Below are 17,848 nucleotides of genomic sequence, written 5' to 3'. Positions count from 1 at the left end.
TACAACCTCCAAAAGTTATGAGAGTTATTAACTAAAGGCCCGTCAAGATTGACAGGTGAGATACACATGACAGTCCTGGCTTCTCAACTTTGCTCTCATCTCCGCTACCAAGGCCATTGCCATAGATGGGAACAACTCCAGACCCGCTTTACCAAATCAGGATCTGCCCTCTGTTCCTCTGACTGAACATGACCCAAGATAGCAATGAACTCTTCCTTCCCTCCTCCTGTGAACTGTACAGCTTCCTTCCACCATCCTAACATGGGCTCTGGGTGGAGAGAAAGAGCAATCAGCAACAAGCAGGTGTTAATAGAGATATGGGATAGGCCTAACACCTGCTGAAGGCACAAGACTTGCTATGTTTTGCCTCCCAGAGCGTTTATTCCCTGGCTGCTAATTTCTCCATTTTACTGCACTTTTCTGAGCGTACCCTCTTGCACATGCCAGCAAAGATGTATGGCACTGACCTGGTAATTTCTGAAGCTTGAAGACCACTTACCTGGTCAGCATCTACAAACAGGAATTTATCAACAGCAAGGGGGAACAGCACATCCAGAAAAAGAATTTTGTAACCCCAGATGATGCGCTGCTTCTCTGTTTGCTGGTGAAGCCATCGCGGCCATTTATACTGGACTAGTTCATACTGGAAATTGTATTTTTCAGCCATATATGGGATGAATTCCTGGAACAAAACAATGCTTTGTGGTACCAACAGTTTCTGATACAAAATGACATTTAAAATACTTTATGCTGATAGCAACACAAAAACAAAACACAATAAAAACCTTAAAGGAACCAGATATTTAGTAGTCATAGTTATTATTAGATGATGCCACTCTGGGCTGCTTTGGGAGGAAGAGCAGGATATAAACACGACAGCAAGCATCTATTGTCTCTTGTATATTTTAAATGTTTTCTGAGTTGGCTCAGGTCTTATTTTTGAGAAAATAACTTAAGAAATTTAATAAATAAAATTACTACTACTACTACTACTAATCTCTCAATGATAAAGGTGCACGTGCAAGTAGCTGAAGATACACAGAAACAGACATAGCAGAGGGAGAGGGGCTGGGAAGCTTCAGGCTTCCAACAAAGAAAATATAAAGCAAGTTCTTACAACAAACCTTAAACGTAGGTGACAAATAGTTCTTCAGGAACCAGAACTTCACTGGAGTTTGTGTGTGTTTCAGCACAGATAGCATCATTATCCTGTTAAGACAATAGATAGGCAAAGGTGATTTAAAAAAATAAATAAATCTAGAACTAACCCAAATTAGCAGCATACAGTGTCTTGCTCTCACATCTCGGTCCTTTAGGCAATTCGTATTCATGAAATTACTGATGGCACTATGAGAAGATCAATATTATATGACCCTTGCTATATCAACATACTTTGACCAATTGAAAGATTGTATCTTAATAATACATACCATAAGGCAAGTTATGGTTTTTTTTGGTGCTGCGTTATGGCTATATTCATACAGGAAATAAACCACAAGGTTTTTACATATATGGTCTTGTATTCCAGGTACACAGAACCATAGAGTTGGAAGAGACCCAAAGGGTCATCTACTCCAACCCCCTGCAATGCAGAAATGTAGCCTATGAAGGTTATATACAGAGTCTCCCAAACTGTGATTTACAAGTAGTAGTAATACGCTTTCCAATTTGAGTTATGCACTACTGATTCTAGACTAACCGGAGAAATCTCTCATATAGATGCCCTGATGCCACAGAAAATATGTTGATCACATCATCCTTTTCCTGCTTCACCTCTTCTTTCTTCTGTCCGCCCGTGAAGCCCCTTAAAAAGGAAGGAGGGGGAAAAAGAGCAATGTTTATACTGCAATGTTACATAAGACAGCCAGGTTTACACTTCCACTCTATATTCTCCACCTAACCAACACTTGTTGGGACTGCAGCAGGCATTGCCTGCCTGCCTGGGATGCTTCCTATTATCATAGTTCTCAAAACTTAAAGACAGCCTCTTTTGAATGTGAAACATTTCATTCAAAAACAAATGCATTGGTTTCATAGAACTTTCCAATGGAAGCTCCTGCCACCAAACGTTAATCAGACTTGCTGAAAAAACAACGAACAATTCTGCAGACAGCATTACAACTCTTCTCAAATTTATTCACATTTGATTTAGTGGCAAATCAATACCTACTCCTATGAAAGGATGGCATCAAGTCATTCTTAATCAAAAAATTAAAAAGTACTCTAAATTTAGTGATACGGTATTTAATTATAACGAGACACATCAGGATTATATGTATTTTGTAGCAGCTAAAAGGATCAAGGAATCTTTCAGGTTAGCAAACTTAAAGGGCAGTGAATGAAGACAGCCATGCTCACCATTTAAGAGATTCCCAAAATCCAGATTCATTGTCATTTGTTCCATCACTTAGCAAATCTTCATTCAGCATATCCAATTTCTTCTGAACCTGTGAAGAAAGAACAGTGAATTAGCTTAAGCTTCTTACTAAAAGCTTCCTTTGAAACACCATCTGGCTAGATACATTTTGTGCTTCCCCCCCCCCCAATTAGAATTGTGCCACACTACCAATTAAATTGTAGACAATGACACCTTGAGGGGCAGGGAGGAATGCTTGGCTAAAAAATCTCAGTGAAATTCCAGCTAGCTCTTTGGCTTGAAGGAAAGGTGAAACATTCAATTTGAGTAAACTGCATCTCCTACAATATCACTTCTTGATTACCTCACATGGTGAGAAATACTAGAAGAAAAGGTGAGCGCACTTCCTCTTTAATACAGTGGTACCTCAGGTTAAGTACTTACCGTATTTTTCGCACCATAGGACGCACTTTTTCCCTCCTAAAAAGCAAGGGAAAATGTGTGTGCGTCCTATGGAGCGAATGCAGGCTTTCGCTGAAGCCTGGAGAGTGAGAGGGGTCGGTGCGCACCGACCCCTCTCGCTCTCCAGGCTTCAGGAAGCTATCCGCTAGCCGTGGGAGACCCAGCTCTCCCACCGCTAGCGGAGCGCAGCATTAATCCCAAAGCTTGGGGCGTGCGGAGCGCAGCGCGCCCCAAGCTTCTGGGTGCAAGCAGGGTCTCCGCTAGCCCTGGGAGAGCCCCGCGACGTCGCGCGGCTATCCCAGGGCTAGCGGACCACTGCGCTAATCCCGAAGCTTGGGGCGTGCAGAGCTCAGCGCGCCCCAAGCTTCTGGGTGCCGGCAAGGTCTCCGCTAGCCGTGGGAGAGCCCCGCGACGTCGCGCGGCTCTCCCACGGCTAGCGGACCGCTGCGCTAATCCCGAAGTTTGGGGCGTGCGGAGCACAGCGCGCCCCAAGCTTCTGGGTGCCGGCAAGGTCTCGCTAGCCCTGGGAGAGCCCCGCGACGTCGCACGGCTCTCCCAGGGCTAGCGGACCACTGCGCTAATCCAGCAGCTTGGGGCGTGCGGAGCTCAGCGCGCCCCAAGCTTCTGGGTGCCGGCAAGGGCTCCGCTAGCCCTGGGAGAGCCCCGCGACGTCGCGCGGCTCTCCCACGGCTAGCGGACCGCTGCGCTAATCCCGAAGCTTGGGGCGTGCGAGCTCAGCGCACCCCAAGGTTCGGGATTAGCGCTCTGCTAGCCGTGTCTAGGCTGCAGATAGCAGCCTGCTTCCCGGAGCGTCGGGCGCCCTGAAAGCAGAGCTCCAGGCGCTTCGGGAACACATCCGCAGCGTGGGGAGGCTTGCAGGAGTTCCCCACAGGGCTCCCCACGCTGCGGATAGCAGCCTGCTGCCTGGCGGGTGGGGCGCCCTGAAGCAGAGCGCCCCTCGCGCCAGGCATACATCCGCAGAGTGGGGAGCCTTGCAGGAGTTCCCCACAAGGCTCCCCACGCTGCGGATAGCAGCCTGCTGCCTGGCGGGTGGGGCGCCCTGAAGCAGAGCGCCCCTCGCGCCAGGCATACATCCGCAGAGTGGGGAGCCTTGCAGGAGTTCCCCACAGGGCTCCCCACGCTGCGGATAGCAGCCTGCTGCCTGGCGGGTGGGGCGCCCTGAAGCAGAGCGCCCCTCGCGCCAGGCAGACATCCGCAGAGTGGGGAGCCTTGCAGGAGTTCCCCACAGGGCTCCCCACGCTGCGGATAGCAGCCTGCTGCCTGGCGGGTGGGGCGCCCTGAAGCAGAGCGCCCCTCGCGCCAGGCAGACATCCGCAGAGTGGGGAGCCTTGCAGGAGTTCCCCACAGGGCTCCCCACGCTGCGGATAGCAGCCTGCTGCCTGGCGGGTGGGGCGCCCTGAAGCAGAGCGCCCCTCGCACCAGGCAGACATCAGCCAGCCCCACAAGCTCGGGGGACAGCAGGGAGGCGCAGCGCCACTATCCCGCTGTTCCTCGACCTGGTTCGGTTTCCCTGACCTGCTTTTGGGGGGGAAATAAAGGGGAAATTTTTTTCCTTTATTTCCCCCCAAAAAAACTAGGTGCGTCCTATGGTCCGGTGCGTCCAATCGTGCGAAAAATACGGTAATTCGTTCCAGAGGTCCGTACTTAACCTGAAACTGTTCTTAACCTGAAGCACCACTTTAGCTAATGGGGCCTTCTGCTGCTGCCGTGCCGCCGGAGCCCGATTTCTGTTCTCATCCTGAAGCAAAGTTCTTAACCTGAAGCACTATTTCTAGGTTAGCGGAGTCTGTAACCTGAAGCGTATGTAACCTGAGGTACCACTGTTTATGTCAGGGGTGGGGAACCTGTGACCTCCAGGACTGCAGAGCCTTTCATCCCTGATCTCTGACCACGCTAGCTCGGGCCAAAGGGAGCTGGAAGCCATCATCTGGAGGGCCACAGTCTCCCCATCCTTGATGTATACAAGTAAACTCAGAAATGCAGGTTTGGCAACTATATTCAAACACAAAAGGTTATTAAATATCTTCTAGGACAGTGTGTAGTTCTGTACATATAGGCCACCCTTCCGTTTGCATCTTTCCCTACCCCCTCCTGTTCATGGGGTGTGTGAAAGGTTGGTTTCCAATGACCCCTTCTCCACATCAGCATCCCATTCTGTGAGTTGGGAGAGCATTTGTAGGGCAGCTGCTCCTACCTAACAGACAAATAAGGAGCCAAATAGAGCTTCCTTTTACTCTTCTAATAAGCTGGGAAGTATAAATTCTAGTAAGAGGTGTTGCATTATGGATGATTATTCAGATGTTGTCCCATCTCCTAACTTACCCGAAACTTTAAAGGATTGCATTTCTCTGTTTTGTCCAGAAAGCCCTCTATAGGAGGGCAAACATTGTCATATTTTTTTATAAATATGCGGTGAGTGTGTGCATTTAAACAAATGTTGCTGTAATTACTACTTTTATTGTGTCTTTTTCAAACTCACCTTCACTTTAATAATTTTGCTCTTGAAGTTGTTGATAACAACAACAACATCGCTGGCATCTGGTGGAGAATCTGTACCATCGTGGCTAAAATTGATCAGAATAATTAAATTAGCTCAATAATCACTGTAGGAGGAGCGCTGCTTTGTTACTATTTCTGCTAATTCTTCCCTACTTTTCATCATGGGCCTATATCAAACAATGCTTTTCCCTCACAGTACGCCTCCAAAGTATTTCAGAAAGAAATATAAACTGAAAACATGAAACACATTTCAAATAATTCTTCATTTGTTAGCTTTGGGAGGTAAAGAGAACCCAGATGTGAACTCATGTAAGAGAGAGAAAAACCCTGCTCAACACAACCAATGCCATGCTGAAAGACCATATTAGCCCAAATGGATTTTAACTAAAAACTAATAAAATAATAATAATAATAATAATAATAATAATAATAATAATAATAATAATAATAATAATAATTTATTATTTATACCCCGCCCATCTGGCTGGGCTTCCCCAGCCACTCTGGGCGGCTTCCAAAAGAATATTAAAATACTGTGATACATCAAACATTAAAAGCTTCCCTAAACAGGAAGGAACAAACCCAAGAGTAATGGTTTTTACCACCTCACCTGTAAATTCTGTAGATATCATCAGACCTTCCCTTTCTAAGTCTCAGAAACCAGGAACCAGGATTGGCTTTCAGCTGGAAGTAGCCCTGTGAAGGGGAAAGAGAAAAGACAAATACCCGTGATAGACAACTTGCTTAGTACTGAGCATCACATCAATTAGAATGATTACACAGCAAACAAGCTCTGAAGAATATGATGGCCAACGCACAGTCAGAAAAGATGCTCTGTTATCTCTGCATTCAAGTTAGACCTTAGGAATTAGGCACTTCCAACACCAGAAAATTTAGGCTTGCCTCTTTCCCATATTAAAAGAATAAGTCACTTGAGTGGCCAATTGGAGCACTCAGATCTGTTTCAACAGGTTTTCCACTTTAAATCAGCAAGGGAGATAGTCACTTACTAAATTGGCCATAACAATGGTGTCGACAACCACGGGGTTTGTTGATGTTCCCAGCGTGAATTGGAGCCCTCGCGGGGGCTGCCCTGTCGTGATATCGTAGCAGTGCCCTTCCAAAAGGAGGTGCTCTAACTCATACTCGGCTGCCACAACACTCTCCACCTGGGGAAAAGAAAACACGTTTTTTTAAGCAGTCAAAAAACATTGGACTTGGACTTTATCGGCTGGTGGCAGATAAAAGTCCAAGAGCACCTGGAGATCCCCAGGGCCCCCACCCCTGTCTTAAAAGTAATACAACAGAGGCAAAATGGCTTATTAATACGAACTCCCATATGCATGGTGGGGAAACCTCAGGCAAGAAAATGATCTGCACTGATTTCAACTGAGCACAACTGGCTTCAGTTGCTTGTGGTTCTTGCTGCTATCAGGCAAGGCACAGTGGTCTGCCCTGAAACAAACAAGCAAACAACATTTGGCAAAGGAAGGAGTGTGTTTGTGCAGTTTGCTCTCCAAATTTAGCCGCACCAGTTAATCAGAGCAGTTTTAACCTGTAATTAAGGTTAAAGTTAATTAAATGGTTTTGTTTGCAACCCAGCCAGATGCATGGGGTATAAATATTTTTATTTATTATAATTACTAGTAGTAGTATTATAAATTCTGAAATGAACCCTCCTCTTCAGATTGGGACACACACATTGACTGGACTTACCTCCGCTAAATAAATGTTGTCAAGATCATATGGTGTCCTTACAGACTCCACCATCCAGCTCTCAGGCGTGTTTAGATTCAAAGTAAACAAGGGGGACTGGGGCATATCCAAGAATTTGGCTACTGGGCCAGGAACGAAGAGTTTCTCTGCGCTGAAAGTTATTTCTGGCTCCAAAATGTAGCGATAAAAACTAAAATTTAAAAATGACAAGTATCAGAATGTTTTAATCTCAAACCCTGCAGGTGTCACAGTTAATTGTCTTTATGTTATGCCTTTCAAATCTGTAACCTTGATAGCCTCTGCATGCCTAGTATTTAAGATGCACGGCTTTGAAAAAGCATACTGTTGGAACCCCACAAGCAAACAACCTTCTAGGTTCTGGTTCTTGAAGATGTGCCTCAGCTTTTCCTTTTCCTAACAAAACTCAAGCCAAGCATTTTTAAAAACTATGCTCCTCTCATATTACTCATTCCTTTCTTCACCTTTCTGTGCTTCTATTAAAAACAAAACAATGACTGGGGCATAAAATAGAGAATTGAATTCCTATGTTAGCAACACCACCAAAGCAACAGAAAATAGAAGACCGAAATGAGTCAGAAACTTCACTCTCTTTCAGCAGCCTCATGTGTCTCCTGAAATGCCATCCTGAAGGTCAGTGGACCCTCCAGATTGGCATTCCATTGTGCACAAAAAACTGCAACCTACCCCCACTGCATGAACCTAAATTACACCAGATTAATTTTCACAATTTCTGCAAATCCACTACAAAGCTGACAGAACATAGGATGGCTTTTATCACTGTAATGAAGCCTAAGATCACAAAACAAGATTTATGTGGAGGCAATATTCCTTCCGATATGGAAATCACACATCAGCTCTCTTGAAGCTCACACAGCCCTGCCCACACAGTTTGAATCTACAGTTTTCTAACAGTAGCATCAAGAGGCAAACTTGCAGTATTTTTTAATAAGCAGTGTAGTTTTGCTTCCCACTTAATTACATTTTATAAATTTAGCCATTCCTCACCTTTTCAAAGGCATGTCAGAGAGTTTGGACTGGCAATTCATAAAAACTCTGAGGTTCATGTTTATTAGTTTGTTCAATACCTTAAAACAAAACAAGGGACATAGAAAGTTAAATTCACAGCTAATTGTGTACATTTCTTGCAATGCCCTACCTATCCTATATCTGCAAATTTGTCTCTTTCTATTGGCTAGCTAAAGCTGAAATGCTCAGATAACTTTCTGTGCAGCAGCTACACTAAGGTTATTTAGAAACAATTTGGGATGAAAGAGAAAGGTTAGAAGGATTGATTTTTAAAAGGAAGAGATTAGAGGGGAGAAACAGAAAATCTTGTTACATGATGAGCTGAGGTTCCCATTAAACAGGTTATATTTTATTTAAATAACCACCTTAAATGTTTTAGTCTTCTCCATATTGATAATAATTACTTTCCAATGTAAAACAACTTAAGTTCCGCATTTTAAACTTTACACAAAAGGCAATGTGTTTTCAAGAGTGATGAAAACAACCTTATATATCAAGATAAGGAAAGGTAATGTTTGGTATATTATGGAACATTCTTCAGCTACTGGTTATACTGCAAACTAATAATATATTCACACCATTAGTAGTGGAGCAAGTCTTTGTGCATCTCTGGTAGCAGGGTCTACAACAGCCACAACGTCAAAATACGTCTCTCCTTCCTTTGGTCTTAATTTAATTGCGCTAAAGAAAAAGAAAAAAATACAAACTGACATATGCATGTTATGTTTTAGCCCATGAGAGAAATATAAGCAAAGCCTACTCCCACTCCCACCAAGAAGTGCATAATATATTCATCAATGCCTTCTATAAACAGAGATTGAATTGTCAATGCATAGGAAGAAGCAATCAATTTCCTATTTAGTCTTACATCCCAAATGATGTATTAGCATTCTCTAATTCTAGCAAATAAAAAAACCCCAAGTTAATGTGAAGCTTTTTGAAGATTATAGAGAAAGCGAATTTACATAATCCATATACATAAAAGTAGAATATCTATATCCATATATTTACCTGTATCGGTCCTCAAAGAAATGGTATTCAATTCTTGCCTCTCCTTTTGGCTGAGCAGACAGAAGAGCATCCACCTTCATTACAAGATCACTTGCACTACAGAGAAAAATTCCATCTGCTCAAATATTTGCTTTCCATGCTAAAATGGCCTAATCAAGTGATATTTTTAATATGGAAGCTAAAAATACACTAGATGCTTTAGCAAAAGATAAAATAGTAACTAGTTTGGATCCAGCAGTGTCATGCACAAATAGAACGAACCTGCTTTTGTACTTGCACAAGAGTAGCCCATTTCTGTGAATACAACCCCCCCCCCCAACCCACACACACCCTACAATGCTGTAAACCCCACCTGAAGGTTTCCCAGTCTTCATGTACGGCTTGGGAGGGGAAAGGCAGAAAGGCCTTGTTCTGCCAGAGGAAGTCTGTCCTCGATTCATAGAATCCAACCCATTATGAGAACTTACTGGAACCTAAAAACTGGTATTTTGTACTAGTACAAAAATAAAAGAATCTCCCTCATCTACTCTGTTCCTACTTATAGAAACCAAATGAACAAACCCCAATTTTCAAACGGTTTGTCATTGGCTCATTTTTACTTACAGATCTTCCTCCACTCCTAGCTCCTGAACGTGAGATTTTATTTTCTGCCCAGAAGTCTTTAAAATAATATTCTCCAGCAAGTGAAAGTCATCCTGGTTAAAAAGCTCACCATATTCCAATGGCCCAATGATCTAAAGATAAAGTGGAAAATTAGCTTGCATTAGAGCAGTCAGACAGGCAAGGAAAGTGAAGAAAACTGTGGCGGGACCATAATTACTCACCCCCTGTGATGCACACAGTAATCCAACTCATATTACTGTTCAGAATTTAACCAGTCAAATATTCACTACTTTGAAAGTTCTCATTGTCCATCATTGCACTAGCAACTGTGTCAATTGCTTCCTACCATATGAACCTTCCCAATCAGGTCAACATCTGAGGTCTTGCTTTCACTTCATGAAAGTGAAGTGTTCACACAAGACAGGGCCATTTTGGTGCTGCCTCAAAGGCTCTGTAATGCGCTCCCGCGAGAAGTATATTTGTGCTTTTCTACTACTACTACTCCTGCTACTGCTACTGCTACTATTATTAAATTTATTACACACCCTTCACCAGCAGGTCTGGGATGGGTTACAATAATTTAAAATTCAGTATTAAAAAGGCTTAAAACAAATTAAAGTCACAGGGATAGAATGGATGCTGAAAACACACATCTCAAGTGTTGAAGGCCAAAGAGATGACAAGACACACCTCTGTGGGGAGGGAATTCTACAACTTAGGGCTGTCACAGAGAACGGCCTCTCCCAGGCCATCTTTGTCTTACTCCCTGCCAAACGTCTGAAGAGGCAGAGGTACCAAGAGGGCTCCCTCTGCTGATCTTAACATCCAAGAGAGTCCACAGGAAATGAGGTGGTTTCTCACACATTTGGGGCCTAAGTCATTTAAGGTTTTAAACACTAGCATGAGCACCTCAAATTGGGCCCAGAAACTAACTGGCAGCCAGTGCAGCTGTTTTAAAACAGCAGTTACATGAGTTCTAAAAGCAACCTCGTCCGGTAATTTGTTTGCTTTATTGTGAACCTGTTGATATTTCCAAAGAGTCTTCAAGGGTAGTAGCCCAAAATAAACTGCATTCCAATCCGAACTGGAAGTTACTAGAGCATAGAGTACCATGGCCAAGTCATCTCTGTCAAGAGTGGCCATAGCCGGCAAATGGTTGTAGCTGGAAGTAGGCACTCCTAGCCCTCAAGACCACCAGGGTCTCAAGTGTCCATGTTGGATCCAGGATTATACCCAAGTTATGAACCTGCTCCTTCCAGGGAACGGCAACCCTATCCAGAACTTGAGAACTTGGAACGCATGACACTTCGGTCTTTTCAGAATTTCAAAACCTACTGGAAATGTTGCCTTTTCAGAGGGTTTGTGGGCCCAGATAATGCATTCTTATTTATTGTCTGGTTGTTGTTGTTTTTTGCAAAAGTTTTTTTTTTTAAGTACAGATATTGTCAGAAGCCCTGGGGGCTTTGATAGACTGAAAAGTATTATATAAATATCGCAAGGAAGCAAATTTTCAAAAAAATCACACAAACTCGTATGATCAAAACCATTTCACTGCCAATCAGTTAAGAAAAACCGAATTCCAGGGAAAGCAAAATAGACTGCTTATAATTGACATTGCTGCCTTTTTTATTCTTACCGCTAAGACAAATGCAGTACATTAGAACAGCCACCAAAGTGCTCTTTGGATCCATTAGTTATGCATTCCCAGAGGACTGCTGTGGGAAAGTGTTTCATTCTGAGAAGCTGAATGCTGCTGTTAATTATTCAAGGTGGCTTTCTCACACACACACACACACAAAAGGTTTGGGGCTTATCAGGATAAACAGGTGTAAACAATAAAAATCCAGGCTCCAAGATACATTACTCAAATATATGGAAAACTACAGTATTTTTTGTTCTGTAAGACTCACTTTTTCCCTCCTAAAAAGTAAGGGGAAATGTGTGTGCATCTTATGGAGTGAATGCAGGCTATGCAGCTATCCCAGAAGCCAGAACAGCAAAAGGGATTGCTGCTTTCATTGCGCAGCGATCCCTCTTGCTGTTCTGGCTTCTGAGATTCAGAATATTTTTTTTCTTGTTTTCCTCCTCCAAAAACTAGGTGCGTCTTGTGGTCTGGTGCGTCTTATAGAGCGAAAAATACAGTATGTTCATTTCCCCATAGTATGAAATCATATACTTCTATGTAATACAACATTCAACCTTTTTGGGGCCTTCCATTACAGGACTTAAAACAACATATGGGGAGTAGCTCAATGAAAGTAAAGTGAACCCAGCTATTAATGCCTCCCTAAACAAAGACCTATCATGTACTGGTAATTTTCAGCTCCAACTAATTTTCCAACACATCTCAGGTCAAAAGACTGGATCCCATTATTTTTATTGACTAATATGCAAAGTTAAAATTCTCAGCTCCCTCAAGTGTGGAGAATTAGGCGGGCTAAGCATGTCAAAAATTTTCCTGGAAGTGAAACAGCTCTCTTTGTGGGGGGGGGGGGGAATCCAGCTTACCCTGCCATTGCTGATCACGGCCCTCTGCCCTTTTTTCAGTTTAAGAACATCCCTGGAGTACATGGTATGTGAAAGAACAAAATCCACTTTAGGAGAGTCAAAGGCTTCCTTGAAAATATCAATATCCATACCCTGAAAGAAAAGAGACCCTGAGTAAAAGTAAGTTCAGAGACAAGACAGGAAAGCTGTAAATTAAAAAAAAAGAAATGGGTACTGCTGCTCCATTTTACTAGTGTACCACCTCACAGCAAAAGCCAGCTTGTACTTACTCCAACAGCAAATTCCGTAATATCAGCTCCAGCCTCCAGCATCTTTGCATTCTCTTCTTTGGCTAATTTTGTGATGAAGTTCTTGGCATTGTTCGATGTTTGCGTCTGTAAGGCTGCCCATATAGCCCTAGCAATGATTGTGTTGTTGCTGGTTGGGTCTTCACTGGGGTTGCTGATCACGCCAATCCGGACATGGTTACTGGATTTCTGCATAAAAACAAAATGTGCATTAGAACACAGTTTGTACAATCACTGAAGGCCAGTGTTTAAATGTAGAGGAAAGCTGATTACGACTGCTTCCTGCTTGTGCTGGGTAGAAACAAACCATCATCCCTGGGCTTAGCACTATAGTTGAACGAGGGTTTGTGCAAACAAACCACGATAAACAAAAGTTTGTTCTCAGCTTATCGTGGTTTGTTTGCTACGAGAAAACAAAGCTGAAACCCTGGCTGAAACATAATGCTAAGCCAAGGATTATGGCTTGCTCCTCTCCAGTACTCAGATCTTATGGTGCAGCAAGGCATGGTGGCATGAAAGAACAATTAGTTACTCTTCCTTTGAACACAGAGAGCCTAGCAATTAGTCATACCTGTCCCTCAAAGGCACAAAAAACAATTAGGTGGTGTAGCTCAGTTCCCCAGGTATACTGACAATACTGCTTCCCTTCCTTCCCTTCTTTAACAAAGGCCGCTACATACCTGGTGTTTGATAGCATCATACAAAAGCTGCCTTCCAGATGGCTTGTCAAAGTCTCCCACAATCCAGAAAGTCACTGGTCTAACAAAAGAATCATCTGTAAAAGGAACAACAACACATTCAAAAAAGAAAATTGAAGCTGATAATATCATAATGTGCATTTCCATTTCAACCTGGGCACATGCAGTGTTTCGAAAAGTCATTCAGGCAAGATACAAAAAGTTCCCAATAGTATTAGTATTTATCAAGGGTAACAGCATGTGTATATATCTCTGCTAAAATTAAGTTTCTCTTTTAAGGTACACAAAATAAGGCGCATGCATAATTCTGTTTATTATCTGGGGTTTATTTAGCTATTCATTTAAGATTTTTATTCTTTTTATCAAAGAATATTTAAGCAACTAAAGTTTTCCTGTTAGCAAATAAAAAATTTTTTTTTAATGTGGACTCAAATTATATTTCTGGAAATATTTTTAAACATGCATCTATTTTTCATTCCCTACAGATTCTAAGGTCAATAACTAAGGGCTCTGAGCATGATTTAATGTATTTAAATTAGTAATGCAAAAAAGGAAAGAAATGCACTCAAGCTCATTACCATAAATTTCCTTGGAGGACATGCCTGACAGAAGTAAAACAGGAAAGAGTGGGAAAAGATATAATTAGTTTACAGAATAGACCTTGCAAGTACCCAACAGCCACAGCAGGGTATGCATGACCCTTGTAAACAGTGACTAATGTCAGAGGCAACTATGAATTAATTCATTTCCAGCAATAGGAAACCACAACATCTCTAGTATTGCTCTAATTTTCAGAAGTCATGCACCCCTTCCAAATGAAATGGATCTGTCATGCCTTCTCCTCTTCACACTGAAGCCTAGTTGATACACCTGACAAGATCCTATATGACACATGATTTTCCAAATACCCCCAGTTTCCAAAGACAGCTCTAGTCTTTAGCTGTATGTTCACAAGGAGTGAATCATGATGGCAGGTGTTAATTATCAATAACAGGGCTTATTGAGAAGGCAATTGGGCCACAACTGGCCCCCAGGCCTTAGGTTGCCTACCCCTGCTCTAGAAGGTAAGATTGCTTGCGCAGGGGCAGTTCCAAGGGGATGGTTTGACTATACACGTTTTTGCGTATACAGTGGTACCCCGCAAGACGAATGCCTCGCAAGACGGAAAACCCGCAAGACGAAAGGGTTTTCTGTTTTGGAGGCGCTTCGCAAGACGAATTTCCCTATGGGCTTGCATCGCAAGACGAAAGCCCATAGGGAAATGCTGGCGGTCGGGAGCAAAGACTTTCGCCCACAGCCGGCCTTCAGAAGAGGACCTCTTCTGAAGGCCGGCGGGGGGCAAAAGTCTTTGCTCCCCCCCGCCTGCCTTCCCCCCGCCTGCCGGGGGCGATCTTAAAATGCTGGCGGGCGGGAGCGAAGCGTTCGCTGCCGACCCCCAGCATTTTAAAATCTCCAAGGGACAGCAGAGAAGTCTCTGTCCCGGGGAGATTTTAAAATGCTGGGGGTCGGCAGCGAACGCTTCGCTCCCGACCCCCAGCATTTTAAAACCTTCCCGGGACACGGGGAGATTTTAAAATGCTGGGGGTCGGCAGCGCTTCGCTCCCGACCCCCAGCATTTTAAAACGCTGTTCCGAAGGGGGGGGTGGGGACACCTGCCCCAGCCGCCCCACTTCGGAAAGCTGTTCCGAAGCGGGGAGGGAGGGCGGGGACATCTGCCCCAGCCGCCCCACTTCGGAAAGCTGTTCCGAAGCGGGGGGGGGGGCGGGGACATCTGCCCCAGCCGCCCCACTTCGGAAAGCTGTTCCGAAGCGGGGAGGGGGGGGCGGGGACATCTGCCCCAGCCGCCCCACTTCGGAAAGCTGTTCCGAAGCGGGGAGGGGGGGGCGGGGACATCTGCCCCAGCCGCCCCACTTCGGAAAGCTGTTCCGAAGTGGGGAGGGGGGGCGGGGACATCTGCCCCAGCCGCCCCACTTCGGAAAGCTGTTCCGAAGCGGGGAGGGGGGGCGGGGACATCTGCCCCAGCCGCCCCACTTCGGAAAGCTGTTCCGAAGCGGGGAGGGGGGGCGGGGACACCTGCCCCAGCCGCCCCACTTCGGAAAGCTGTTCCGAAGCGGGGAGGGGGGGCGGGGACACCTGCCCCAGCCGCCCCACTTCGGAAAGCTGTTCCGAAGCGGGGAGGGGGGGCGGGGACATCTGCCCCAGCCGCCCCACTTTGGAAAGCTGTTCCGAAGTGGGGAGGGGGGGCGGGGACACCTGCCCCAGCCGCCCCACTTCGGAAAGCTGTTCCGAAGTGGGGAGGGGGGGCGGGGACATCTGCCCCAGCCGCCCCACTTCGGAAAGCTGTTCCGAAGCGGGGCGGGGGCGGGAACACCTTCTGAAGGCGGGCGGGGGGCGAAAGTCTTTGTCCCCCCTGCCTGCCTTCCCAGGGGCTTTTAAATCGCCTCGGACAGCGGAGAAGTCCTCCGCTGTCCCGGGGTTTTTTAAAATGCTGGGGGTGGGAAGAAAAGCCCTTGTTCCCCCCCCCCCCAGCCTTCAGAAGAGGTCTGGGGACAGACTGTCCCCGGACCTGGTCTGAAGGCGGTTTCCCTAGGAACGCATTAATTGATTTTCAATGCATTCCTATGGGAAACCGTGCATCGCAAGACGAAAAAACCGCAAGACGAAGAGACTTGCGGAACGAATTAATTTCGTCTTGCGAGGCACCACTGTACGCTCTATAACCCCTGTGCAAGATGCATACTGTATACTGAAGATACTGAAGTCAAAATCTCTACCACATTTCTCACACTGATTTTATGTAGTTATCAAAAAGTATGGGTGACAGAATAGAACCCTATCCCTTCCCAAAGGGTAACTCCCATAAGAGCTCCCCAGCACTGCCTTCTGAGAACTACCCAACAGGCTAAGTGGGACTGTAAAAGTTTTGTGTCCTGCATTTCCAACCCCACCAGGAGAATAGCATGGTTGATATTAAGTCATTGAGGGGTACTGGAAAATGAACAGGGGCACAGTGCCCCATGCTACCTTGCAACAAAGATGATCCACTAGTGTGACAAGAACACTTTCTGTAACAACCAAGGACTGAAGTCAGGTTGGCTCATTTAATTGAACCTAGAGACGCGGGTGGCGCTGTGGGTAAAAGCCTCAGCGCCTAGGGCTTGCCGATCGAAAGGTTGGCAGTTCGAATCCCCACAGCGGGGTGCGCTCCCGCTGCTCGGTCCCAGCGCCTGCCAACCTAGCAGTTCGAAAGCACCCCCGGGTGCAAGTAGATAAATAGGGACCGCTCTGGCGGGAAGGTAAACGGCGTTTCCATGTGCTGCGCTGGCTTGCCAGATGCAGCTTTGTCACGCTGGCCACGTGACCCGGAAGTGTCTCCGGACAGCGCTGGCCCCCGGCCTCTTGAGTGAGATGGGTGCACTTCAGACTCTAAAGGTTCCAGGGAGGCTTTAGCTGTTGCCTAACTGTGGCTGTGTAAGGGGACCCAAAACCACATTTTCACCACAGGAGGAGATTAGAACCTGCCAAGTAGGACAAGGTTCTAGATTGCAACTTGCTGGTCAGACTACTCCAAGGTTTTCACCTAGATAGTTGGAGCTCAATATCCGAAACAATTCAAAAAACTACTGTAAGATGAGGCCAAGGGCACCTCTAGTAATGAGTCTTAATGAGCGGGTTCTTAATGATGGATAAAATGTTTAGTTTACCCCTTTTTTAAGTTGTTGGTGTTAAAAGCCTAGACAGGCAAGAAGACTTGGTCTATCATTGCTAAATCTACCAAAACAAAATCCCCAAACTAAGCTTTTGTAGAATGTCTCAAGTGCCCTTCCTTAGCTGTTATGTTCAAAGTGACTTATAGAAGAGAACTAAATAAAACCACACACACACACACACACACACACACAACAAAACAAACACATTAGATACTCCTACATCAAAAGCCAGAGAGGATCAAGAATGTTTTCATGTGCTGTTTAAAATCAAACAGGGAGCATGTTCTATATTTGTGGTACATGACTAGAATGAAGCAGGGAGGTCTGTTTCTTCAGAAGAATTGCTGAAGCCCGCAGACACAATCCAACACAGAATTTGACATATTTATGCTTCCTCTAATTCTTCATCTCTTACTTGCAACTTCACCAGGGTTATGGACAACAAGGAGAAAATTATTCAGGATTTATATTAACCAGGTTGTTGAGATTGGCTTCAGTCACAGTCAATAGCAATCTCTAGTTCGCATTATCTGTAGCTAAAGTTGGTGCCAACATAGACCTTAGCAGAGAGACAGAAGAGAGGGGCTAAGGATGGGAGCATGTGACTCCCCTCTCTCTCCCAGACTCATTACCTAAGCTGTGCATGGTTTGCAAAGGCATAATAAATCAGAATAAAGCCTTGATTTGACAATTTTATATGAAAATCCAAACCAAAAAAAGCCCATAATGGCTATAAAAGCCCAAAGTAATAACTTACACATATATGCAGAATTGCAATAGCACTATATTTCATCCCATTTTTCTCCTAAGCTTATTTGCTCCTTTGGCATATATTCAGTCAACTTGTAGTCTTTTATTGTTAAGCAATAAATAAGAAATGTGGTAACGAAGTGAAGAATTAGTGATTTTAGGGTAGGTGGGTGTGTTTTA

General features: G+C 44.8%; 1 protein-coding gene across 4 annotated transcripts in view; it reads right to left on the bottom strand.

Moving 5' to 3' along the window:
• The window catches only part of UGGT1 (UDP-glucose glycoprotein glucosyltransferase 1), a 46,540-nt gene that overhangs the window by 7,841 nt on the left and 20,851 nt on the right, over nt 1-17,848 (bottom strand). For 3 of the 4 annotated variants that reach the window (XM_028730656.2, XM_028730660.2, XM_028730657.2), the window contains exons 21-36: nt 13,787-13,810; nt 13,191-13,285; nt 12,493-12,699; nt 12,224-12,355; nt 9,716-9,846; nt 9,113-9,208; nt 8,680-8,782; nt 8,081-8,160; nt 7,055-7,244; nt 6,349-6,507; nt 5,949-6,034; nt 5,319-5,403; nt 2,359-2,447; nt 1,700-1,804; nt 1,125-1,209; nt 500-682 (exon numbers count right to left, since the gene is read on the bottom strand). In XM_028730656.2, coding sequence (XP_028586489.2) covers nt 500-682; nt 1,125-1,209; nt 1,700-1,804; nt 2,359-2,447; nt 5,319-5,403; nt 5,949-6,034; nt 6,349-6,507; nt 7,055-7,244; nt 8,081-8,160; nt 8,680-8,782; nt 9,113-9,208; nt 9,716-9,846; nt 12,224-12,355; nt 12,493-12,699; nt 13,191-13,285; nt 13,787-13,810 — 1,850 coding nt within the window. The remainder of the gene's footprint in view (nt 1-499; nt 683-1,124; nt 1,210-1,699; nt 1,805-2,358; nt 2,448-5,318; nt 5,404-5,948; nt 6,035-6,348; nt 6,508-7,054; nt 7,245-8,080; nt 8,161-8,679; nt 8,783-9,112; nt 9,209-9,715; nt 9,847-12,223; nt 12,356-12,492; nt 12,700-13,190; nt 13,286-13,786; nt 13,811-17,848) is intronic. The other variant, XM_077930100.1, reaches the window with a different exon arrangement.

Source organism: Podarcis muralis, chromosome 6 (genome assembly GCF_964188315.1).
Source record: "Podarcis muralis chromosome 6, rPodMur119.hap1.1, whole genome shotgun sequence".
In the NCBI taxonomy this organism is placed as follows: Eukaryota; Metazoa; Chordata; class Lepidosauria; order Squamata; family Lacertidae; genus Podarcis; species Podarcis muralis.
Note: the sequence above shows the minus strand (reverse complement) of the source record. Positions and strands in the feature narration are given on the sequence as shown.